Below are 27,496 nucleotides of genomic sequence, written 5' to 3' on the forward strand. Positions count from 1 at the left end.
TGGCAATTTTTTAAAATGTGATAATAGCATTTAAAAACCAGTCAACCAGAAATCAAAGTATTTTTCCAAAAGAATTCTTAAAGATCGTGAACATTTTAAATTAACTAGGACAACAGATATCCACGGCAAACTAGCAATCAAAGCACCTTATCTATGGGTATTTAAATCCACTTTGCTGTATTTGTCTTCTCGGATACTTTTTCTTACATTAAGTGAATCTTACTGTCCCCTTTGTCTGCTTTGCTTATATTTAAAGTACCACATTTTCCCTAAAACATCCCTTATTATAAATTAACTTCGCTATAGTCAAATTCAGTTAGGCTAAAATCCAAAAGTAACACATCTAACACGAATAGATTCAGAAAAAGTTACTACCATTTAAAACAACAGTGTTCAATTCTTTGGCTTTCCTGGGCCACAATGGAAGAACAATTATCTTTGGCCACACATAAAATACACTATCACTAAGCGATGAGCTAAAAAAAAAAAAGTCATGAGATTTTTTTTTTTTACTTTTTTTTTTTTGAGACGGAGTCTCGCTCTGTCGCCCAGGCTGGAGTGCAGAGGTGCGATCTCAGCTCACTGGGAACTCTGCCTCAGCCCACTGCAAGATCACGCCATTCTCCTGCCTCAGCCTCCAGAGTAGCTGGGACTACAGGCACCCGCCACTATGCCCAGCTAATTTATTTTTTATTTTTATTTTTAGTAGAGATGGGGTTTCACCGTGTTAATCAGGATGGTCTCGATCTCTTGACCTTGTGATCCGCCCGCCTCAGCCTCCCAAAGTGCTGGGATTACAGGCGTGAGCCTCTGCGCTCGGCCATGCATGACAGTTTGTGAATTTGTGTTGGGACGCATTCAAAGCTGTCCTCGGCTGCATGTTGGAAAGGCTTGATTTAAGACAATCTCTCTCACCACACACACACACACACGACCAACCAAAAAGTAATGTAAGATTTTAGGCCTAGTCTTGCTTCAGGGGAACAGGGTCATATCTTTTCTTCATTTATAAATTCCTCTGTTCAGTAACAATTTGATTCCTTAAAATATGTACCAATACAAGGAAAAAGTTAATGTACATGCCCTTTAATTCAATATTGGCTTAAGTTCTCAATGTATATCAACTGGCTTTCCATTGATATGCTAAATCTAAACTAATTTGGTCCCTGTCCAATTTATTATCTTATAGTATTCCAGAACAGTACATGTTTATTGTGGTACAGATGTAGGAGCTATGATAAAAGTTAGACTACTAAAGTCAGGTTATTTCAGGGAAAAAAAATTGATCTTAAATATACAAATTAACCTTTTCTTCATTTGTTTTCTTACCTTTGTAACAAAATAACAGAAAATAAACGAAAAAAAGAACCAGCACCAGTCAAATTTCTAACAATGCTATATTAAACCAATTAAATCATAACAATGTTTCCCTTTGCATGTCAAGATACTAATCCACTCTAGTAGAACCATTATAAGAGGGTTAAGTTTACAGGGATCATCCATTTAGGACCTCCGTTCCTCTGCTAATTTATGGCATACATTTGTATGCAAGCTGCTCTCAATTAGACAAGATTCCAGATGTCTAACAGTTTTTTTGGCCCATCAGGAAATTTGAAGCTACAATTTTAATTATATTATAATTCAGTTAATCTAAAAATATGCTGCCCAGCTTCATGGAGTTCTGAAGAGGTGCTGAGTATCTATAGACAAACAATAAAGCGTTTAAACCCCTTGGGGAACCCATCTTTTAGTTAAAATTTTTTTTAGTATGTTTTATAAATTGGGATCCCCTACAAAAATTATTTATGAAGAGTTCTAGTGCTAAAAACATTAAGAACCATTGCCCTCAATCTCTGACCCTACTCTAGTGGTTCAAAGAAGCCCAATACATGACAATGCTTGTAAGGATACAGACAAAACTTATAGTTCTAAATTTCAGAGATCACGTACTATACAAAAGAGGAAAACAGGAGTTTCCTGACACAACGCCAGGCTTAGGCAATATTTCGAAATGTGTAAAATTTAGCTTTTTCTTTGGTGTTCCAATTTCTGATGTTCTTTGATCCCAACAATGGCTCTATATTAATCCCCAAAGTATTCCTAATTTGAAGAACTGTCATCAGAAAAGTACACTCGATATGGATAAAACCAAAGGTTAATTAATATTAAGCAGCTATTCAAAATAGATAATAAGCAAACAAAAACTGGGCAAAGGACATGAACAGTTCATTCATAGAAAAAGAAATGTAGGGCCAGGTGCGGTGGCTCATGCCTATAATCCCAGCGCTTTGGGAGGCCGAGGTGAGTCGATCACAAGGTCAAGAGATGGAGACCATCCTGGCAAGGTGAAACCCCGTCTCTACAAAAACTACAAAAATTAGCTGGCTGTGGTGGCACACACCTATAGTCCCAGCTACTCAGGAGGCTGAGGCAGAACTGCTTGAACCTAGGAGGCGGGGGTTGTAGTGAGCCAAGATCGTGCCACTGCACTCTAGCCTGGTGACAAAGCAAGACTCCATCTCAAAAAAAGAGAAAAGAAAGAAAAAGAAATGTAAAATGGCTTACCATTTGTGAAGATGTCTTGATTCACACTAAGTAAATGACAACTTATAAAAAAACAACCTTCATTCTTGGGTGGTAGTAAAAAGAAACATGTAGGTTTAGGTATGTTAGGGTACAAGGCAAAATCTTTTTGAACAGTAATTTGGCAATACTTATTGAAATTTAAAATGCATATACCCTTTGGTCAGCAATCCTACTTATAGAATCTTTATGTCCAAAGACTTATCAAAATACTTGATTTTTTAAAAGACTAGACTATAATTCAAGGTGTATCTAAATGTTTTATGATGGAATGCTATACAACCATTAAAAAGACATCTACCTATGTTGATAGGGAGACTGCTCTATTAAGTGGAGTGGGTGTAAAAAGCAGACAAAGAACACTAAACACAGTATATTCCTTTTTGAGAGAGGAAGGGAGGGAGAGAAGGGGATGGAAGTAATAAATGGACAGAGGGGAGAGAATTAGCTTCATGTACATGCATAGCTAATTCTGTAAAGACACAAAAGAACCTAACAGTTTATGACTGAGGTCAGAGACTACAGGTCATAGATCTGCAGGGAAACTTACTTTGCTGGGCTATTAAAACTATCATGTATGTGCATTATTTCTTCAAATACAAGTGAATTAGTTCAAAACAAAGAATATGACAAAAACAAAAACTGTAAAAATTACCTGTCACCTCATTCCATAATATCTCAATTCCTTTGTGCAGTTGATCTGGGCTAGGTTTCAGTAGAAACCAATCTTAAAGAGCTTAATTTACCTGAAGGCAAATTGACCACAACTCTTTAACTCTTTCAGTCAATGAATCATTAATTCAGTATTTCCACAAATGTGTTCCATATATGTAAATAGACATTTGTTGGAAAGTAATTCTTGTTCAAATGAATTTAGAAGCCTCTAGATTAAAATTTGTTTTCTTTTTCACTCCTAATCAGTTCTGAGCTTTTAAAATGCATTCTGAATCTTGCAAACAGGGATACTATATACAAAACTTAGCTACCTGTAATCCATCTTTTGGTGCCAGTGTTCTATAGAAAGCATTTTGGAAAACATGAATATAACTGTAATTTCAGGAAATACAACAACACAGCAAAAAGACTTAGGGTATGAGGAAAGCTGTTTTTGAGGGATCAATATCCATTATACAGGCAGGCCATCACTGCCAGGGGGTCTTTTTCCAGGCTAGCTCTAGCAGATATGTATTCTTTTTTTTTTTTTTTGGAGATGGAGTCTCTCTCTGTCACCAGGCTAGAGTGCAGTGGCGCGCTCCTGGCTCACTGCAACCTCTGACTCCCCGGTTCAAGTGATTCTCCTGCCTCAGCCTCCTGAGTAGCTACGATTACAGGCCTACGCCACCATGTCCAGCTAATTTTTGTATTTTTAGTAGAGCTGGGGTTTCACCACGTTGGCCAGGGTGGTCTCGATCTCCTAATCTCATGATCCGCCTGCCTCAGCCTCCCAAAGTGCTGGTATTACAGGTGTGAGCCACAGCGCCCGGCCCAGGTATGTATTCTTACAGACACTGCCCAACTCCCCTTTTTTGACCCACAGGTTTGTTGGAAGTGTCACACTTTCTTACAACAGCTCTCATGCTATTGGGCGCTCTGGTAAGAAGTGAGAGTAGGTGGCACAAATCTGTAAACTGGATCTCTGTATATCACAAGCTGCCTGTATATAATGAAGTATATATACTCAACTGCTATCTATATTAACATTTCTAAATACTGAAAAATTAATCGCCAACAGCATAAGGAACAACATTTAAAACAGTAAAATTGGTAATTTTATCAAATAAAGCACCATTCTGAAGTGCTAAGAATGCTCTAGTAATAAATGTCACCAGTAGCTTGAGAACAGAACCATCAATAAATATGCTCACTCTAGATGAGTACTAACTTGATCACAGACTTTAGCTGAAAAAAATTTGCGTAAGGAACAAGATCTCATTAACTTTCTAGATTTTTTTTTTTTTTTTTGAGACGCAGTCTCGCTTTGTCACCCAGGCTGGAGTGCAGTGACACGATCTCAGCTCACTGCAAGCTCCGCCTCCGGGGTTCATGCCATTCTCCTGCCTCAGCCTCCCGAGTAGCTGGGACTACAGGCGCCCGCCACCATGCCTGGCTAATTTTTTGTATTTTTAATACAGATGGGGTTTCACCATGTTAGCCAGGATGGTCTCGATCTCCTGACCTCGTGATCCACCTGCCTCGGCCTCCCAAAGTGCTGGGATTACAGACCTGAGCCACCGCTCCTGGCCAACTTTCTAGATGTTTAAATTCAAGGTAAAAGGTAAACACCCAGTACCCCCCAAACCCCATGTTGTTAATATCCATAACAAAAATTCAAAGATTCTTAAAGTATCTTCTGAAACATGATACACTGAGTAACGTTCAGTTCAGTTTAACTATCTGAATACTGCAGATATCTGTAGAATAGTAATTTTTGCTAACTGGATCACTTTCTCAACTATTCAGAAATTGCACTATTATATTTAAGTATTACCATTCAGTAACACAATTTATGATCTAATCTAGTCCCATCTCATCTATAAACACATGGTGACTACACATTTGAGGATACAAAGTCTGATTACATCCAAATTCATGAAAAAGCCCCCATTAAACATATTCACTGCAATAATGGTTCCTGGTTCTATCCTATTTATTACACAGTCAGCTTTACTAATGACAATAGAGTCCAGTGAGTAGTTTCAGTTAGTGCTAGAACGAGCAAATAAATGCTATTAGTTAGTTCCAAACTTGTATAAGCAAATACATAAGTAAATGTATGTTTTCTATCTTATCTGTCATTCCTTAGACCTGTTAAAAACATTAATTCTATCTATTGTACTGTGCAAGTTATAGGGAAGAAAGTATTAAGTTATGTATAATTACCTTGAAACCACTTTATTCTTGCTAGTATAGGAGGAATTTAGACATTTAAACACATAATAGGAAACAAAATACTTTTTAAAGCACACAAGTGAGAAGAATGCAAGAAAGGGCTTACTTTCACTGCAGCAATAAGACGAATGTAGTCACTAAGTAGTTCTGAAAACATATAAAAATCAGCAAAAGCTTGTTCTTGATGTAACTGGTCTATCTTCTCCTCAACCTCTGCAAGCTGAGACAAAGCTCTAGATAAAGCAGTATGATCCTCAGAATTACCTAACATGGCAGCACTTTTAGCAAAGGCAGCTGTGTTGGCTGAAAGTTCTGAAATTTAAAAAACAGTATGCACTTTTAGTGTTCGCTAGCAAAATTTTAAAATATTGTATTGATTTTTCCGCTTTTCTCTAAATTTTACTTATTCACAAGTTGCTCAAATAATATTTTAAATTAATTAACATGAAACAATTAGTCATTAAAATGCCTCAGGCATAAATGCCAAGTGCTCGGAGATCTACTGAAAACACAGACAAATCACTGCTTATATTCCAAAGGCATGAACTATGTTTAAATTATTTAATAAAAAAATCTGGGCCAGGTGCGGTGGCTCAAGCCTCTAATCCCAGCACTTTGGGAGTCCGAGACGGGCGGATCACGACGTCAGGAGATCGAGACCATCCTGGCTAACACGGTGAGACCCCGTCTCTACTAAAAATACAAAAAAAAAAAAAAAAACTAGCCGGGCAAGGTGGCGGGCGCCTGTAGTCCCAGCTACTCGGGAGGCTGAGGCAGGAGAATGGCGTGAACCCCAGAGGCGGAGCTTGCAGTGAGCTGAGATCCAGCCACTGCACTCCAGCCTGGGCGACAGAGCGAGACCCCGTCTCAAAAAAAAAAAAAAAAAATCTGCTTCCTGTTTTTTCTCCCACAATGTTCACTGTTTCTCTGTCCATTCCTAAAAATGAAATATATTTTTAATATGTGAAGAACTGGCAATACTCACAATTGATTTATACCACATTTCTGGTCTTTAAACATTTGTCATTGAAAATAACGTTTATAATTTTTAATGAGAATATTATTTAGCTAACAGGAGCAAAGGTAAAATTATATACACAATTAACATAAATTTTATTGTTTTTTTCCTTTGTTGTACAACAATCTCAGTAAAATATTAGAATTTCTAAAAAGATTCAGAATGTGATCATTTCAGATATTTCAAATAAAGAAAAGTAGATGTTTACAGACCGAACACTGTCAATGACTAATAATTACATTGCCTGGAAACTGCTCTGTTGCTCTACATTATGTAAAGTTCTCCAAAAGAGCCCATTCCCTAAGAGATATATAATTCAAATGGCAAAAGCTATTACAAACTACTTTCAATAATAAATTTATTAGTAAGTTTCTATAATTATTTTAATAAAATGTATTGCTGGTAATGTTACATATTATTTGCTTATTAAATATCTTGGACAATTGATATTTACATTGTTGGATTCTTTAAAAATAAACCAAAAAAACTATAATTGCGCTATGAATTAAAATATTACAACTCAAATTTTCTAGGAATTTTCAGCAAAACCCCCAGATTTGTCAATATTGTAGTTCAAAAATGAAGAAAATACTTCAAAGGGCATAACAGGAAAGAGAGGCACAAAACAAATACTTCCCAAAAAATTTTCAAAAAGCAATTTTCAAATCTCAAATTTTTTATTACAATCAGTGACTAATTGATAAGACATCTTCATCCATTTAACTGTAACTATACTTAACAAAAAGTTAATCAAGTGACCAAGTTTTCATCCAAAATTCAAATATAGTTTTCTTTGTTCTTTTTTTAGCTCATATCTGTACCAGTTAACAAATAGTTTTCTAAGCTCGTTATTTTTCTACTTCCAAACTAGATATTAAATCAAAATAGAACAAAAAATTTTAAATAATAAAGTAGAACTAGAAAATATTGTCTTAAAACGATTGTTTTCTCTCTTCTGCAATGACTTCAGCATATTTATTTTCATAAAATTTAAATAAAATATTTTCACTAGTTTTATGGTGCTAACCACATAAGTAATAAGGCAAACAAACCTTTTCTATGACAGACCAAGGCTTCAACACTGGCATGAAGTTTCCTAAGTTGCTGATCCAGATTCTCAAATTGCTGCTGCTTTTCTTCAAACCACTAAGAAAAAAATGAAAAATGGAGCTAATTTAGGAAGAACAAACCATTGTAAATTAGGTTACCAATACCAAGCTATATTCCTTGTTTTAAAGCAACAAATTAACCATGTATAACCATGGTGGCCAACTGATGTGGCTGAGAACTAAACTCAATAAGCAAATTAATATCCTATTTTCCACTTGTACAGCTTTAAAATGCAATTGTTGGGCTCATTAATTCATCTCATTATTCAAGTCGAAAAATCAGCTCTTACTGCATCCGATTCATTCATCTTGATTGTCATTTTGTTGACAGCGTCGGCAGCCTTGTTCACCATCCTCAATATTCCTGCTCCACTCAGAGCCTGTGTATTAACTGCTCTAGGCAGCTGGAATTGAATGACAAATAAGGGCAAACAAACCGGTTAAAAGCCTGGAGGTTTAACTGGGCACAAAAGTGATCCCCCCTCCTTCCTACCCGCCCCCAACAAATTTAAAAAAGGAGGTTGTATTTTCTTCACTCTCATACATTTCAGTAGTGAGATCTAATTTCTCAAATATACTACTTGTACATTCTCAAAGGAAAACTTAAAAAATAGACTTTCCATTTGCTTTTCTTCTGCACGTTTACATTTAGATGGAACAAACACCCTGTTTGTCAAAATATATTAAGAAATTGCCAAGTACCCTAACACTGGCCACCTGTTTGCTAACAGAAATAAACTGTTTATAAGGAAAGAAGAAAGTCTTGAGAAAAATCTCCTTATGCTCAGTTAGCATTGTGTGATTTTGAGTTTTTAAAAAATTCTGCAACTCAAGTAAATTAAAGAAAAAAACTCAAACTAGAACTCAAATTGTTCTTAAGAGCCAAAATTATACCAAACATTTCAAACATAAAGAGCATCATGGTTATAATTTAGGCTCTTTCAAGTCACAAATTTGCATTTCAAAACCTCAATAAGGATACCAAAATGTAGACAAGCAAACACACATTCAACTTTCTCTTTCTCTAAAATGAAGTCTGAATAAACTTATTTCAACATGATGCCTGAGGAACAACTTAGGACATTCAGAGTTAGACTACTTATAAACCACTCTCTTAAATCTTGTTTTAAGTGTTCATGAAAGGGACTAATCATCCTACAAGTATCAAAGCAAAGATATTTTGCTACTAATTTAGCAGGGTAATCAAAGCACTAAGCAAAAACTAATAATAATAATTATTCCATCTATTGACCCAATTATTTACTATATATAGTCATATAAATTACAATGACAAATAATGAGAACATTCATATACAAAAATTTAATACAGAAATAATACCTCTGAACTTTCCAAGAACTGCCTTAAATCAGGATCCTGTAGTAAAGTTGGATGTTTTACTGTTCTTTGAAGATACCTAGATTTAAGAGTAAAATTGCTCCTTTATCAGTAGCATCTTGGATTATATTTCAACAAAATGATAAAAAATAGAAATACAAGGAAAAAAGATGTCCTCACTACTTCCTATTAGTCTGCTCTCACTGTAATTACTTAGAATCTTACAGCAATTTAATAATTAAAAAGGTTTTTGTTCATCTTTTGAAAACTGATATACTATCCAGTTTTCATAATTATGTAAAAAGAGAAATGGCAAGGGGTCGGAGTGGGGAGAGGTTAAATAACTTACCAAACTTCTCATTGCAAAGTATTAATGTTGTAAAGGGGCATGTGAGTTTGTTGAATAATTTTATCTTTAGATGGAGTCATTACATTCTCAACTATAATTTTAGAGTTCTAAGAAACATATTATTATTACTATATATATTCCACTCAACCAAGTTTTAAATTGCTATTATCACCAAAATGGGGAAGAGTATACCAATTTTTTTTGCATATCAGCATATTTAAATGATCACAATTAGCTTGAGTCCTCACTTGACAAGAACTAAATTTTCTTCAATATTTTCCCCATACCTCAAACAAGAAAAGGGGAAAGGATTCCCTATTTAATAAATGGTGCTGGGAAAACTGGCTAGCCATAAGTAAAAAGCTGAAACTGGATCCCTTCCTTACACCTTATACAAAAATTAATTCAAGATGGATTAGAGACTTAAATGTTAGACCTAAAACCATAAAAACCCTAGAAGAAAACCTAGGGAATACCATTCAGGACATAGGCATGGGCAAGGACTTCATGTCTAAAACACCAAAAGTAATGGCAACAAAAGCCAAAATTGACAAATGGGATCTAATTAAACTAAAGAGCTTCTGTACAGCAAAAGAAACTACCATCAGAGTGAACAGGCAACCTACAGAATGGGAGAAAATTTTTGCAATCTACTCATCTGACAAAGGGCCAATATCCAGAACCTACAAAGAACTCAAACAAACTTACAAGAAAAAAACACACAATCCCATCAAAAAGTGGGCAAAGGATATGAAGAGACACTTTTCAAAAGAAGACATTTATGCAGTCAACACACACATGAAGAAATGCTCATCGTCACTAGCCATCAGAGAAATGCAAATCAAGACCACAATGAGATACCATCTCACACCAGTTAGAATGGCGATCATTAAAAAGTCAGGAAACAACAGGTGCTGGAGAGGATGTGAAGAAATAGGAAGACTTTTACACTGTTGGTGGGACTGTCAACTAGTTCAACCATTGTGGAAGACAGTGTGGCAATTCCTCAAGGATCTAGAAGTACCATATGACCCAGCCATCCCATTACTGGGTATATACCTAAAGGATTATAAATCATGTTGCTATAAAGACACATGCACACGTATGTTTATTGCAGCACTATTCACAATAGCAAAGACTTGGAACCAACCCAAATGTCCATCAATGACAGACTGGATTAAGAAAATGTGGCACATATACACCATGGAATACTATGCAGCCAAAAAAAAAGGATGAGTTCATGTCCTTTGTAGGGACGTGGATGCAGCTGGAAACCATCATTCTCAGCAAACTATCGCAAGAACAGAAAACCAAACACCACATGTTCTCACTCATAGGTGGGAACAATGAGGACACTTGGACACAGGCAGGGGAACATCACACACTGGGGCCTGCTGGGGGGTGCGGGGGAGGGATAGCATTAGGAGATATACCTAATGTAAACGACGAGTTAATGGGTGCAGCACACCAACATGGCACATGTATACATATGTAACAAACCTGCACATTGTGCACATGTACCCTAGAACTTAAAGTATAATAAAAAAAGAAAAAAAATTTTCCCCATACCTCTTCAAAGGTATTTATTCAATATTTCTATTTTTAAGGTTTTGCTGTTTTTGGTAAATAACATCTAAATATGATACCATATAAAATCAAATAAATGAATACCACATAAAATAAATAAAAATGAAAAAGTGAGAGACACCACTATGAAATCAATTTCCCTTTATTAGAAAAGCTCACATGTGCCTGTCACCCATAATAAATTACCAATCATGACTTCATAAAAGGAAATAAGGTCAACTATTTGATGATTCTCAATTATTCATCTAATCCCATTAAAAACAACTGCTATCTTTCCCCAAGTTATTAACTATATGCAGTAATATTTCAGTTATAATATTTTTACTCACAATTAATAACACATTTATTTCTTTAGAATAAATGTAGTCAGTAATTTCTACCTTTTTATAAAATTATAAAATATGCCTAAAATTAATGTTTCCAAAAAAGGATAATCTTCTCTAAAGTCAAATTCTATACATTGATCAAAATGACTATTTTATCAGTATCAAAATGTTAACTTCTGTTTTTATATATTTAAATAAAATATACAGCATACTAAACTTTATTTTAAGTCAGTAGTCCACATAAGAAGTCATTATACTAGATCCAGAGCATTTAACAGATATCTGCAACACAACCTATGCTATGGTTTAGAAGTTTTTGCTGCCTATGTTATGAAGCCAAAAAATGGATGCAGCAAGAACATTAATCCTGCAGGTTTGAGAAATGTTGGTATTTCCCCACTTGAATTTGACTTACAATTTTAACACTGAAGTTCTGTCACAATATATCAGATAAGTTATTTAGTTGTTTAGACTGAGTACTACTTGAAGGCAGTTTGCATTAAGTTGCTCATCTCAGTGCATACAACAGCTAGGTAATAGCAGGAACTCAGATACTTGTAAAAAACAAACAAAAACCCAAGAAAGACAAAACATCTAGTACTTAACCTCTAAGAAATATTCCGGCTGGGTGAGGTGGCTCATGCCTGTAATCCCTGCACTTTGGCAGGTGCATCACAGATAGGGAGTTTGAGACCAGTCTGAAACCCCATCCCTAGTAAAAATACAAAAATTAGCCGGGGGTGGTGGCATACACCTATAGTCCCAGCTACTCAGGAGGCCGAGGCACCATTGCACTCCAGCCTGGGTGAGAGAGAAAGACTCCATCAAAGAAAGAAAGAAAAGAAAAGAAAAGGAAGACAAGACAGACAGACAGAAAGAAAGAAAGACAGAAAGAAAGACAGAAAGAAAGACAGAAAGAAAGACAGAAAGAAAGACAGAAAGAAAGACAGAAAGAAAGAAAGAAAGAAAGAAAGAAAGAAAGAAAGAAAGAAAGAAAGAAAGAAAGAAAGAAAGAAAGAAAGAAAGACAAGAAAGAAAGAAGGAAAGAAAGAAAGAAAGACAAGACAGACAGACAGAAAGACAGGAAAGAAAAGAAAGGAAAGAAAGAGAGAGAGAGAGAGAAAGAAAGAAAGAGAGAGAAAGGAAAGGAAAGGAAAGGAAAGGAAAGGAAAGGGAAAGGGAAAGGGAAAAGGAAAAGGAAAAGGAAAAGGAAAGGAAAGGAAAGGAAAGGAAAGGAAAGGAAAGGAAAGGAAAGGAAAAGGAAAAGAGGAAAGGAAAAAGGAAAGGAAAAAGGAAAGGAAAAAGGAAAGGAAAGGAAAGGAAAGGAAAGGAAAGGAAAGGAAAGGAAAGGAAGGAGAAAGATTCTAATATTTCAAACCTAAGTGGAAATACTTTGTATCATTTATATTCTAAAACAGCTTTCCAAAGTGAGTTCTGTAGAATACTAGTCTCGTACTATTCCATGAAAAGACTGATTCCATATCAAGAAAGTTTGAAACATATACGTATTCCTGTCTTTTAAAATTAGTATCAAACAGCATTTTAAGTGTTGTGAGAACTCCTACAGAAAATAACCCTAGTTGAAATATTGAAACTCAATTGACTATAAATATAGTAGTTGAAACTCAATTGACTATAGATCTTTTTCATTCTACCACGTATTAGCATTCTGAAGAATCAATTTTGAAAAACGATATTCCAGAAAAAGGGAGTAAAACCTTCCTTCTCAAGGGCAACATAAAATAAAGCTAAATACATACACTAAATACATATACTAAAAAATACATGTACGTATTTTTTTAGTTTATTTTTTTTAGTTTAGTATTTTTTAGTTTTTTAGTTTATAGTTTATATTTAGTTTATACATATTTTTTAGTTTATATATATAACATAAACTAAAAATGTTAACTAAAAACATATAAACTAAACATATATAAACTAAAAATATAAACTAAAAACTAAAAAAGTATACATAAATATGCTTTTATATATATATAAGCTTTTATAATGTTGAAATTAAGAACAGAACTATAAAATGGATTTTAAAACAATAAATATTTATAAACATACGCCAACTCGGAATTAAGACCAGAGACGGTTGTAATATAAAAGAAAGACACAGGACAAAAAGGGTAAATGAGTGTAGGAAGAAGACAGGAAAAGAGGTAGGGGGAGAAACTGAAACACTGAAAAGAGACAGAAATGGAACTGATCAATACCACATCCAATAAGAGGTGCTCAGTAATTGTTCTTCAAGTTTACTTCAAGTTACTGATGAAAAAATCACTCAAGGCTTTCAAATTCTTATTTACTTACCAGAAACAAAACAAAATAAAGTAGGTTATATAAAATGCTTGAGAGCAACAGAGTTACAAATATTTATCTTGCTTGAAACTAAAACACAAGTGCACATAATGGGAGAATAAAAGGTAGAAAGAGCCTGGGTCTTGGATGACATTCACTTATTCATTCAACAAATGCTTACTGAGCTCTTACTACCTATTAAGTACGGTTTTGAGTACCTGGAAGACATCAGTGAGCAAGAGACTAAGATTCCTTCCCTGGTGAAGCTTACATTTTAGTACAAGATAGACAATAAACTATAAACATAATAAACATACAAATGATAAAGTATGTGACAAAGTGGCAAAAGCTATGGGAAAAAAAGACAGAACAATGGGGTAAATATCACCAAGTATTTAAGACATGGTTGGTGGCAATATAAATAGAATAGGTCAGAAGAAAGCCAATGACTGAAACAGGCTTCACTTGAAAGGTGTTATTTGAACATACGAATTTGAACAAGGAATGAGTTAGCTATTCAGATACCCAGGAACAAAGAATTCTAGGCAGAGGGAGCAGGCAGTTGAAAGACTCTAAGATAGGAAAATGCCGAGGGTGTTTGAGAAGCAGCAAAAAGGTTAGTCTGGCCTAAAGCAGAGTGAGTGATCACGGAGGATATGAGATCAAATGGTAACACAGTGAGGCGTGCAGGTAATATAGAGTCTTGTAGTCCATTAAAAGGACTCTGGCTTTTACTGAGTAAAATGGGGGCATGGGGCCAGGGTGGGGAGGGGTTAAAAATGATCTGATTTATATTTTAGAATATAAATATATATAAAACTACTGTAAGTTCTATATTAAAGTAGAAGTGCCAAGAATGGAATGAGGGACACCAATTAGGAGGCTACTGCAGTTAATTAACACCTTTGGACTCAAAGCCAGTAGACTGGTGAGAAAAGGTTGTATTATCAGTCATCAGAAAGAAGCAACAGAATTTCCTGGTGAATGAGATAATCCTGAACAGCTGCCTACCCCAAACTCTTTGATTTGAAAGAGTGGCTTAATTAATCTACATTAACTGTTTAGGCCAGTCAGATTTTTAGATGCTTGAAATGAACACAATCCTGATACACTTACATTTTATTTATTTATTTATTTATTTATTTAGAGATGGAGTCTCACTCTGTCGACAGGCTGGAATGCAGTGGCACGATCTCGGCTCACTGCAACCTCTGCCTCCTGGGTTCAAGCAATTCTCCTGCCTCAGCCTCCCAAGTAGCTGTGACTAGAGGCACACGCCACCACACCCAGCCAATTTTTTGTATTTTTAGTAGGGACAGTGTTTTACCATGTTGGCCAGGATGATCTCGATCTCTTGACCTCGTGATCCACCCACCTCAGCCCCACAAAGTGCTGGGATTACAGGCGTGAGCCACCGCGCCCAGCCTCACACTTACACTTTAAAGAGGAATGCATCTAAGTAATCTACCTAAGGTCACACAGAAAGTATGTAGTGTTAGTACAGGTTTCAACTGAAAAGGAATTATAAATCTTATACACTTATTATCAGGCTCTAAATTTCTCCTTTTGTATTTGCAGATGTGTATCCTTACCTATAAAATACACTCAATATGATCTAAAGATCTGAAGTACTCTCAAGAAAACCAGGCGAGGGATGTTAGGGTTACTCTTAATAGAGGTAGTCTCTGCTTACTTTAGTGAGTGCGGCACAGGGATACTTGGGTATTTAACCACTCCTTTTTGCTTCCTAACCTTTAATACCAGATATTTATCCTTTCATTCAAGATAGTAATCTGGATTATCTCAGTTTGAACAAATACATAAATATCATGCTATTAAATAAAGTAATACAAAGAAAAATACTTCCCTAACCCACCAGATCCAACTAGGTTGGGTATCCCACAGATGTACCTGCTTGATGTTTAAAGTTTAAGAAATACCACAGAAAAATCACTTTAGAAGAGCTGATTATATGAAAGGGCAAGAAAAATGCAGTTTTAAAATCCTGTACAGATTAAAAAATAAACGTGTACAGGAAAATTAGCTTGGATAGAAGAATTATGATTAGATTAAAAGAACCATTCCAGTTCCTTTGCTTCTATACCTTTATGCCTATATTTTCTTCAGTGATTTTTTTTCTAATTGAAAATGAACTTTTCCCTCATACTATACTGTTTCTTTCTTTTTTTCACTATTGTAAATTCCACTATGGTAGCATTTAACAAGTAGAATTTATCAGTAAAGAAAGTGTCTTTATACACACACTGGGTCAAGTTTCAATATCCCTTAAAACTCTCCTCAACATTTCATACTACATGAAGGTACGGTAAGTACTATGCAATGCAGTCAAGTTAGAAGAAAGGTAAACATAGAATCAAATTATATGTCCTTGGTACAATAAATCTTCATTAAGTTCCTTATCAAGCATGCCATCTGAAATACTTCAGATTTACTCTTAGAAAAATAAGACTTGAAAGGTCTCTCAAAGGGTCATGGTTACATTTTCAGGAAAGACTAAGTGAAATCAAGGTAGACCATTATCTACCTTGATTCTTAAAAATATTCAGTCTATGACCTCTCCTACAATAGAATCAATTCAAATGCCTAACCTAAACTTCTCTTGATGCAATTTAAATCCTTTTTCTGGGTAACTGCTGATTCTCACAGACATAATCCCATCTTTAAGTCTACTCTAGTATAAGATTTTAAACTACATATTCTTTAGCTTTTCTTAATGCAAATTGTTCAAATCTAACTTCACTGTGCCATTTTTCTTAAAATTTAAACAATTTACTACTGAAAACTAGAAATAAGTTGCCTGAAATAGTTTTAAAAAATAATTTGCGACCTAGAGAAATAGATACCACCCCCCCAAGACCTGTCCTATTCACCTTAACCACTGATTTTAAGCCAGAGAAAAATAAAGAGCAAGCAAACCAAAAAAAAAAAAATGAAATTAGAAAGTTTCAAGCCTAGGTAATTACCAACTTGTGTCTTAAATGCTGGGCTTTAAGATAATTTATATTTGTTTTCTCACTTTGTCAGCACAGCAAGGAAGGAAAAATTTTAAGACTATGGAGGTGGGGTTCTTCCCATCTTCCCATCCCTCCCTGTTTTAGTCTGCTTCAATGAAGACAAGTCTTCAAAGCTATAGGAAATGTGTAGAGTCAAGTACTCTAAAGGAAAACACAGCATATATATTAGCCTTTAAGTATAGCTGTCCCTCAGTATCAGTGGGGGACTGGTTCCAGGACATCCTACGGATACCAAAATCTGCAAATGTTGAACTCCCTGATAGAAAATGGCGTAGTGTTTGCATAATAATCTATGGACATCCTCTCATATACTTTAAGTCACCTCTAGACTTATAATACCTAATATAATGGAAAGACTATGAAAACAGTTGTTAAGCTGTATTGTTTAGACAATAATGACCAAAAACGTCTGTACATGTTTAGTATAGATGTAATTTTTTTTTTCAAATATTTTCCATTCATGGTTAGTTGAATCCATATATGAGGCACCCACAGATATGGAGGGCCAATTGTATACAGTCAACTCAAGCAAAGACTAATACTTTTGTGCATTCAAGTAAAAATCAATTATACAAAAACAAAGGGGCACAAACTGTACTTCTCACTGTATTTAATAATATTCTAAGTAAAAACTCATCAGAAAAATTAATTTAGATGAACTATAATTAGCTATACTATCCAACACAGTACATGAATGTGGTATAACTTCCTAGAAACCTAAATAAGACCAAAGCGGGATTATTTTTATCAAAAAATTTTTATTTTTCCCCCCATTCACAACTTCCATGTTTTCCAAGTTTGGCAGTTTCTTAGTACTCTTGGTGACTACCTATGATATAATTCTATCCCCAGCTAACTCATGTCTTTATATGTTTTCTATTATATGCTCCTGCTTGTAGCATGTAATAGAAATATGGGTGTTATTTTGTTAGACTACTGATGAGGATTAAAAATTATACAGAATAATTACATAGTATTTTGTTGAAAGAAGTAATTTTCTTAAAAAAGTTTAAAGCAGTCTTAAGAGCCATCAAGTGGTACCTTGGAAAAAATTTAATCATTAAAACACAATTGTGCCATATAATGGAATTACATTTAAAGTACAAACATGAGAGTAATAACATACAGCTGTCTAGAATTACCTTTCAAGAGCTGCTCTCCGTTTTTCTACAAACTCAGTGGATGATGAGTCTTCTTTACCCACTTTGACCTTGGTCATCCCTTTGAAGAAGTTGAATGAGATTCATGTTGACTTTATATTGTTGTGAAAGTCTTTTATAATCATTTCTTCATAATTTAAAATACACTCAAAATTTGAACTTAACAGCCCTAAACTTGTAACTAGTATCTTATTTAGAAAGCAAAAACGTTTTGAGGAATTAAATCTCATATGTTAACATATTTACTTGGTAAATACTTAAAACATATTTTAAGAACAGATAAAATGAACAGATAAAGAGAACGGATAAAATGTTTATAGTTTTCTGATCCATACTGCTTTTATTTACAGAAAAGCTTATATCAAAAAGAACCCTTATCTGTTGTATTTTATACTCCTGGTAAATTAAAATGTGTTTCTAACCCAATATGCATAATGGAATTTCAAATGAATAAATTTAAGCTCAATTAACATTTTCATTTATCATGAGCAATAATTAAAATTCTTTACTTTGGGATGACAAAAATAAATGTAATCCATGAATTTGTTATGTTTTCTCTCCTGCAGATTCTAAGAGCATGTTCTTATTTACTTATCATAGCTAGTTTTATAACGGTTGAAAGAAAAAGCTCTTTCACAGAGTCATTTATAACTTCAGATTTAAAAAATAAGTCATGTTAATTATTTCTGTATGGGAAATTTTAGACTGTAGATTTTTCTCTTTTATTCTCCTGTTCTTTTTCCTTTCAAAAATGTATTCTGTGGAAACAAAATATTGAATATATGCTACACCATGAAAGAACCTTGAAAATATGACTCAAAGTGGAAGGAATTTGTCACACACAAAAAAATCATCTACTGCATGACCCCCTCTACAAGAAATGTGCAGAATAGGTAAATATTTAGAAAAAGAAAGTAAATTAGTGCCTGCCTAGGGCTGGGGAGATGAGGACATTAGGGGATGATGGCTAAGGGATCCCAGATTCCATTTTCGGGTAATAAAAATATTCTAAAATTGACTGTGGTAATGTATGCACAACGCTTAATATATTAAAAGCCAGTGAATTGGATACCCTTTTTTTTTCTTTTTCGAAACACGGTCTCATTCTGTCACCTGGGCTGGAGTGCAGTGGCATGATCACGGTTCACTGCAGCCTCTCTATATTCCAGGCTCAAGCAATCCTGAGTAGCTGGGACCACCAGCACGCACCACCATACCCAGCTAATTTTCTGTAGAGACTAAGGTTTTGCTATGTTGCCCAGGCTGGTCTCAAACTCCTGGGCTCAAGCAATCCAACTGCCTCAGCTTCCCAAAGTACTAGAATTACAGGCATGTGTTACCACACCCGACCTAGTCACTTTTAATGGATGAATTATATGGTATATAAATTATATTCCAATAAAGTCTTTTAAAAATGGATTATGTAAAACCATACAATTCTTCAGTTTGGTACATCTTCAGTTTGGCACATTAATTATTAATCACCTATTAATGTTTTGTTTAAAATTCCAATGGAATGCAATGGCTTGAAAAGGAAAACTTAAGACACCTAAAGCTACCTCTGACTGGACTACTGGATATGGGATGTGAATTGTTTCACAAACTCTATTTCCCTGAAAAAAAATCTCACCACTAGGTAGTTCTTCACTGAAGTTAAAGACCTTCTATCCATTCTACTTTTTAGAGGTAATCATTAAGGGACATTGTGACCAATAAATAAACAAATAAATACAACCCCAAACAACCTACCTTAACCAGTTAACTTTTAATACTTTTCAACTTCGTTGTCCTTTTCTAATAGTTTAAATGGAATAGTGCTCTTAAGCCAATGAAGGTCCTACCAAAGCAGTAAGTTATGTGCTAATGAAGACTCTTCTCCCTCCAGTGGCAGTTACAAAGCTTTCCAGCAAAGAGAAGTTATGACTCTTTTTCCACGCCCCCGCTGTAAGTGCAAGTTACTTGAAAACCACCAGCTATGTAATTAGAAGTTCAAAGATCAATTTGCCACCCACCTTTAATAATTGTTCAAGACTTTACCATACTTTGAAGAAATTGTTTTGCTTGGCTTCATATTACTATTTGACTACATTTAATTTTTTCCTGACAATTTCTCTATATATAAACTGTATTACATGTAGTTGCCTGAAATCCTTTTTGGAATGGTGGGGTGTGTGTGTGTGTCTGTGTGTGTGTGTGTGTGTGTATAAAGTTTTAAACAGGCCAGGCGCTGTGGCTCACGCCTGTAATCCCAGCACTTTGGGAGGCCAAGGCTGGCGGATCATGAGGTCAGGAGATGGAGAACATCCTGGCTAACACGGCAAAACCCCGTCTCTACTAAAAATACAAAAAATTAGCTGGGCACACTGGCAGACACCTGTAGTCCCAGCTACTCAGGAGGCTGAGGCAGGAGAATAGCGTGAACCCAGAAGACGGAGCTTGCAGTGAGCCAAGATGGCGCCACTGCACTCCAGCCTGGGCAACAAGAGCGAGACTCCGTCTCAAAGAAAAAACAAAAAAAGAAGTTTTAAACAACTTAATCCACGTTAAATGTATTTCAGTTGGGTGTGGTGACTCATGTCTGTAATTTCAACACTTTGGGACTGAACCATCCCTGTAGAGGGGGGATGGTTTAAGCCCAGGAATTTGAGAGTAGCCTGGGCAACATAGTGAGATCCTATCTACCAAAAAAAAGAAAAGAAAAAATCAGCTGGGCATGGTGGCACACCTGTAGTCCCAGCTACTATAAGAATAAAATAAATTGTATTCTTGCTCTGATACCTAGGCTGGAGTGCAGTGGCTTGATCGTCGTTTACTGCAGCCTCAAACTCCTGGGCTCAAATGATTCTCTTGCCTGCCTCCTGAGTAGCTAGGACCACAGGTGCACATCACCATGACCAGCTAATTTTTCAATTTTTTTTTTTTTTGTAGAAATGGGGGTCTTACTATGTTGATCAGGCTTAAACGTACTTTAGATGATTCTACAATAACACAAGCATTATGTTATTTTTAAAAATTGGCAAGTTTTCTATTTTAGGTAAAAAATTCAAGCTAACTATAATTGTGGTAAAATAACCATATTGAAATTAGGATGCAGAATAGAATCGTGATCAAGAATAGAGGGTCTGGAGTTAGAAAGCCTACATTCAAAGCTCAGCTCTGTCACTGACTTGGACCATGTTACCTAACCTTGACTAACCTTTGTTTCCTTGCCTGTAAAATAAAGACAATAAGTTAACCTCATAAAGTTGCTGAGAGGATCAACTGACAGAATGTACATGAAGTACTTACCACAGTACATCAGCACAGTAAGCATTCAGTGAATGTTAGTTATTCCTATGCTTTAATCCAGGGGTCCCCAACCTTAGGTCATGCACCAGTACTGGTCCATGGCCTGTTAGGAAGTGGGCCACACAGCAGGAGATGAGCTCTGCTTCCTGTCACATCTGCAGTGGCATTGGATTCTCAAAGGAGTGTGAACCCTATGAACTAAGCATGCAAGGGATCTAGGTTGTGTGCTCCTCATGAGAATCTAGTGCCGATGATCTGAAGTGGAACACTTTCATCCTGAAACCATGCCCCACCCCAACCCCATCCGTGGAAAAATTGTCTTTCATGAAAACTGTTCCTGGTGCCAAAAAGGTTGGGGACCACTGCCTTTTTTTTTTCTTTTTTTGAGACGGGAGTCTCACTCTGTCGCCCAGGCTGCAGAGTAGAGGCGCAATCTTGGTTCACTGCAACCTCTGCCTCCCAGGTTCAAGTCATTCTCCTGCCTCAGCCTCCCAAGTAGCTGGAACTACAGGTGCGTGCCATCACGTCCGGCTACTTTTTTTTTTTTTTTTTTTTTTTTGCATTTTTAGTAGAGACGGGGGTTTCCCCGTGTTAGGCAGGATGGTCTCGATCTCCTGACCTTGTGATCCACCCGCCTCAGCCACCCAGAGTGCTGGGATTACAGGCATGAGCCACTGCACCTGGTCAGGACCACTGCTATAATAGGCTAGGCTGGTCATATACATGGATAACATAAATATATCTGTGTCACTGTCCCCTATGAACATTTGGAGCCAGTCAGAATCAGTAACAGAAAAGGATGCTCTTAGGATTTAGTTTCTAACTTCCACTTTGAATTTACATGCGGTATTTATTACACTGTAATAATTCATGGAACACTGAAGATTATTAAGGCAGAAAATCAGTTGGAAACAATAACCTTAGGCATGAAACTTTAGTTTTTAAAATATTTTTGTCAACATGTAAGGATTAACTAAGCATATACAGCTACCAAAATGAGATAAAATAATGTTGTTTTACCTCTTTTGGTATGTAAAAATGTTGCATGATGAAGTCAAAAAAAGACATTAATAAAAAAAACCATGATAAATAAAACTTAAGTTCTCTACAGAGATAACAGGATGCCAAAAATACCACTACAATAGTTTAGAGTAGAAGAAATAAGATTATTAAATTATTAGCAGTTCTAAAGTAGAAGAAATAAGATTATTAAAGATTAGCAGTTCTAAAATATGGTTCAGAATACCTGGAGGGTTTCAGAGACCCTTAAGGGGGACAGGTGGGTGGGTACAAAGTCTATTTTCATAATACTGAACTATTATTTCGGGTTTTTTACTCTCATTATTTCATGAGTGTTCAGTGTAGTTTTACAAAGGTAATATGATGTGTTATTTCAAAACAAATTGAGTGCAGAATCAGATATAAGAATACAATTATCCTCTATTAAGCCAGAAATTAAAGAGATTTGCAAAAATGTAGAAGAAAAAAAAGTAAGCCACCCTTATTAAATTTGTCTTGCAGAATTTATTTCACAAAGGTTTCACATATGATAAGTTTATTGTTATTTTTAAAACAATAAATAAAAATTTTAAAATGTTTTCAAAGGAAATGTCCATAAATATAGCCCACATAAACAAAAGTTCCTTAGGGTCCTGAACAAATTTTAAGAATACAAAGGGGTCTTGAAAGACCAAAAAGTTAAAGAACGACTAAACTCAATTTTTGAATTTTAAAAAAAAAAAGAATATAACAAATTCATCTAAATACGTTAGGTTTTGAAACCATAACAGGTACTAATAACATTGCTTTATAAACCTAATGTTTAAAAAAGTAAAAACAATAATTTAAAAATCAGTAAATTTTGGCTGAGCATGGTGGTTCCGGTCTGTAATCCCACCACTTTGGGAGGCCAGACAGGAGGACTGCTTGGGGCCAGGAGTTTGAGACCAGCTTGGGGGAAAAAAAAAAATCAGCAAAAATCTTTTTTTTTTTTTTTTGAGATGGAGTCTCGCTCAGTTGCCCAGCCTAGAGTGCAATGGAGCAATCTTGGCTCACTGCAACCTCGGCCTCCCTGGTTCAAGCGATTCTCCCACCTCAGCCTCCTGAGTAGCTCGAATTTACAGGCGGGAGCCACCATGCCCAGCTAATTTTTTTATTTTTGTAGAGATAGGATTTCACTGTGTTGGCCAGGTTGGTCTCGAACTCCTGACCTCAGGTGATCCACCCGTCTTGGCCTCCCAAAGTGCTGGGATTACAGGCGTGAGCCACCATGACCAAGCCAAGATCACACCACTGCACTCCAGCCTGGGCAGCAAAGTGAGACTCTGTCTCAAAAAAAAAAAAACACTTTCAGATTAATCTAAGTATAAAGAAAAGTAATGGTAGTGCTCACTTTGGTAGCACATGTACTAAAACTGTGAACGATACAGAGAAGATAATTACTTTAAAGGAAAAAAAAAGAAAAAGGTAAATAAAAACCTATGACTGAAAAAGCATTGAATAAAATACTACAAAATTTTGAGATGACAGGTGTCTTTTAATGGTGGGCCTATGGAGGTTTCCTCCTCTTTTGTAATTTTCTGCAGTTTCTTAACTAAGTCTTTATTGTTTATAGAAGTACAAATGTGGCCGGGCACAGTGGCTCACCCCTGTAATCCCAGCACTTTGGGAGGTCAAGGCAAGCAGATCACAAGGTCAGGAATTCAAGATCAGCGAGGCCAATATGGTGAAACCCCGTCTATACTAAAGAAACAAAAAACATTAGCCAGGTGTGGTGGTGTGTGCCTGTAGTCCCAGCTACTCGTGAGGCTGGGGCAGGGGAATCACTTGAACCCAGGAGGTAGAGGTTGCAGTGAGCCAAGATCACGCCACTGCACTCAGCCTGGATGACAGAGTGAGATTCCATCCCCCACCCCCACCCCCCAAAAAAGTAGAAGTGTTTTTAAACTCTAAATTGAGGTACAAAATGAACTAAGATGAGTTTAAACAGCTCTTATATGAGCCAAGGCTAGTGTATAGCTGAGGGTCTAACACCTCCATCCCTTAGAAAAATGTTAACATATTAAGAATAAGTATTCTCTGATTGTGACTCAGTAAAATGGTAATCTAATGACCCTAAAAGGTTAGGGTTTCCAACTGCTTTTAACTTGGTAAATTTTAACCCCAATTTTTTTTGAGACGGAGTCTCACTCTGTTGCCCAGGCGTGATCTCAGCTCACTGCAACCTCCGCCTTCTGAGTTCAAGTGATTCTCCTGACTCTGCCCACCAATTAGCTGGAATTACAGGCACATGCCACCATGCCTGGCTGATTTTTGTATTTTACTAGAGACAGGGGTTTCACCAAGTTGGCCAGGCTGGTCTCGAACTCCTAACCTCAAGTATCTTCCCACCTTGGCCTCCCTAAGTGCTGGGATTACAGGTGTGAGCCACCACACCTGGCCTCAACCCAGTATTTAACATTATTGTTTTACATAAACAAAAATCCTCAAGTGTTACAAAATAAAACTATTACCAATACATTCTTCAATCCATGCATGATTAGTATAAATGAAATATTTAAATTCAGTTATCTCTATGTATTATAAAATGTTGACAGTGAATGATTAAGAAATCCACAAATCTATCCAGTTAAAACTGAACTAGTAACAGTAACAAAAATTAATTTTTGAAAAATTTGTGCTTACCTACTATACTCTTTTCTGGAGCTGGTGGCACAATATAACCAACATGTAAATATTTGCTTGCTAATTTGCTGTGCAAACCAAGAAAGTCACTGAATCTTCTTTTCACTGAAAATTCACTCTTACTGAACATGGAAAGAGATGTCTATAAGTGAAGAAGAGGTATTTCAAATTTTGAATAGTAAGCAATTATTCCACAAATTAATGTTATACATAATTGTGAACACACACATATATCTACTTTGCAAAAGAATGCAGAGTATCTAACTAATGTGGTATATAGGTTTCTAACTAAAAAAAACCTAAACCATAGATTTTACAGAACCTTAATAGGACAAAAAAGTATTTGCATTATTCTATCTTAACTGATCTTATTCACTCTATGTATGCTAACAATTCTTAAATCTTTACATTTGGCCCAGGTATCTTTCAAAGCTTCAGTCCAATATATCCAAATACCCCTCCACTTAAATCTCACTGGCACTTCAAACTTACCCTATTTCCCCCTGCTGGAACAGAAGTTCTATAAGATGCCACCCTTGTCTGCATTGTTTACTACTCTACCCCAGTGTGTGCAACAAAGTTTGACACTATGGTAGGTGCTTAATGAATATTTACCCAATTAATTAACAACTGTCATCCCCATCCTCACTGTGTTCCTGCCCGTGTTGCCTTTCTCCATGGATCACTCTCACAGCTGCAAAGTCCCTCTAGTCAATAACCTAAGCATCCCTCTCCTTCCTCATCACTTACATCCAAGTCCTGTCAATTCTACCTCCTAGGTAACTCAAGAAGACACTTACTTCACTCATCTCCAGAACCATTTTCTTAGTATAAAGTATTACTGCTCACAGCTAGAATTGCTGTGACAGACACTCTCTTTTAAGATTTGAAGGCATACAATCCTTTAATCATTGCAGTGTCCCTGTAACTGGAAATCCTGACCTCTACTTTGACCCTCCCAATTCATACTGAGGCCAAAGAAATATTCCTAAAACAAAAACCTAATTGTGCCACTCTTCTCTGAACTTATTTAATGGCTCTCCATTATACTTAGGATGAAGTTAAACTCCTTAAAATGTGGCTGCTCATAATACACGAAGTCTTACTGCTAAACAATTCAATCATGCATCACTTCTAAGAGATTCTAGAAAGCACAATGCTTTCTTGACTTTTGGCTTTTGCACAAGCACATTCCTCACCTGGAACAAGCATTCTTCTTCTTCCCCCATTCCTTCTCATCATTTCCCACATCTGTGTCTTGGCTTAGGCATCCCGAGGTCTGAATTAGGTCCCATCCTGCATACTCTCACTGAACACTACAAATCAAACCACTCACAACTCATTGTACCTACTTCTTGGCAATCTTTATTAGGTGATAACCTTTATAAAGACAGGGATCACTTCTACCTTAATCATAGCCATATCCTTACACTACACATAATGAGGGCTCAATAGTTTTTTTAAAAGCACAAAAAGCTCACCTTTGTTGTTACTCTATATGCCATATAGGCATTCATGCCATCACCTACAAAAAAAGTCAAACACTACTATTAAAATCACATGCACAAAAATAAAACTCATTTAATACTATACTGATGTATGAAGAAAAACAATACAAAACCAACAAACTAATAAAAAGCAAATACAAAATATAATAAATATTGACTCACCAACTTTCTCTGGATCTGATACACCAATTTCTATGTCAAAAATATCCCCATTTGCTTCTTCTTCAATCTACAAAGTATAATTTATTTTTTGGCATTAAAGATTATAATTTAAATTATTGTCATGACACTAATTTTTATCATCTATTTTCTGTAACAGTCACTGTCACAACAAATAATTTAGCCACCCAGCACTTCATTTTTGAAAAACAATAAAAACTTTCACATTTCCTGACTTTACAAATAAAATACACACACACACACACACACACGAAAAAGACCATCTGGAGAAGTAACAAGTTTTTCTTTTTTTTTTTAAAGACAGAGTCTCACTCTGTTGCCCAGGTGGGAGTGCAGTGGCTCAATCTCAGCTCACTGAAACCTCTGCCTGCTGGGTTCAAGCAATTCTCATGCCTCAGCCTCTCAAGTAGCTGGGATTACAGGTGTCTGCCACCACATCCAGGTGATTTTTGTATTTTTAGTAGAGACAGGGTTTCACCATGTTGGCCAGGCTGGTTTCGAACTGCTGACCTCAGGTGATCTGCCCACCTCGGCCTCCCAAAGTGCTGGGATTACAGGTGTGAACCACTACGCCCAGCCCAAAATCTTGTGTTAATTCCTCAGATGCAGAAAAAAATGGTTTAGTCTTTTTGTACAAATATTGTGGGATTTTTTGTTCTATATACTGAATCTTCAGATTCAGATTACTAAAAAATTACCTCCTTAATTAATTTTAATACTAGCATTTTTCAAAGTTCTGTCTCTACCCCTTAATACCAAGGAGGTAGGTACTCATTACTTATATCAGTAGAACCTTACATACAAGCAGAAGTGATTATACTGAAAAGCAACTTTAGTATCAAGATTTCTCGAATTATCTAATAAACACATGTTCTTCTGGAGGCCAAGGAAAGCATTATAAACCTCAGTGAAAAAGCAGTAAGTGGGAAAAATGATAACCCTATGTCGAGACTTCAGAGAAGCCCTTGTAAATGCCATTAAAAATAAGCAATTCACACATTAGCTCTGCAGGAAAGCTTTGTTATTCTCAAGCACAAAGTTCAGAGATTATTCAACTTTGCAAATTTTTCAAGGCAATTATTAATAGTCTAACAGTATCTAAATGAAAAGTGTTTTGAACCATAATTGTTTTATTTCAAT

The 27,496-nt window shown here is 35.9% G+C and overlaps 1 protein-coding gene across 1 annotated transcript in view; it reads right to left on the reverse strand.

Annotated features, from left to right (window-relative positions):
• The window catches only part of SNX2 (sorting nexin 2), a 56,506-nt gene that overhangs the window by 8,971 nt on the left and 20,039 nt on the right, over positions 1-27,496 (reverse strand). The window contains exons 4-11 of the mRNA XM_010361410.2: positions 26,339-26,405; positions 26,150-26,193; positions 24,669-24,810; positions 17,679-17,757; positions 8,939-9,014; positions 7,890-8,003; positions 7,543-7,636; positions 5,579-5,784 (exon numbers count right to left, since the gene is read on the reverse strand). Of these exons, the coding sequence (XP_010359712.1) occupies positions 5,579-5,784; positions 7,543-7,636; positions 7,890-8,003; positions 8,939-9,014; positions 17,679-17,757; positions 24,669-24,810; positions 26,150-26,193; positions 26,339-26,405 (822 nt within the window). The remainder of the gene's footprint in view (positions 1-5,578; positions 5,785-7,542; positions 7,637-7,889; positions 8,004-8,938; positions 9,015-17,678; positions 17,758-24,668; positions 24,811-26,149; positions 26,194-26,338; positions 26,406-27,496) is intronic.

The sequence above is a fragment of the Rhinopithecus roxellana genome, chromosome 3, assembly GCF_007565055.1.
Source record: "Rhinopithecus roxellana isolate Shanxi Qingling chromosome 3, ASM756505v1, whole genome shotgun sequence".
NCBI classification, from domain to species: Eukaryota; Metazoa; Chordata; class Mammalia; order Primates; family Cercopithecidae; genus Rhinopithecus; species Rhinopithecus roxellana.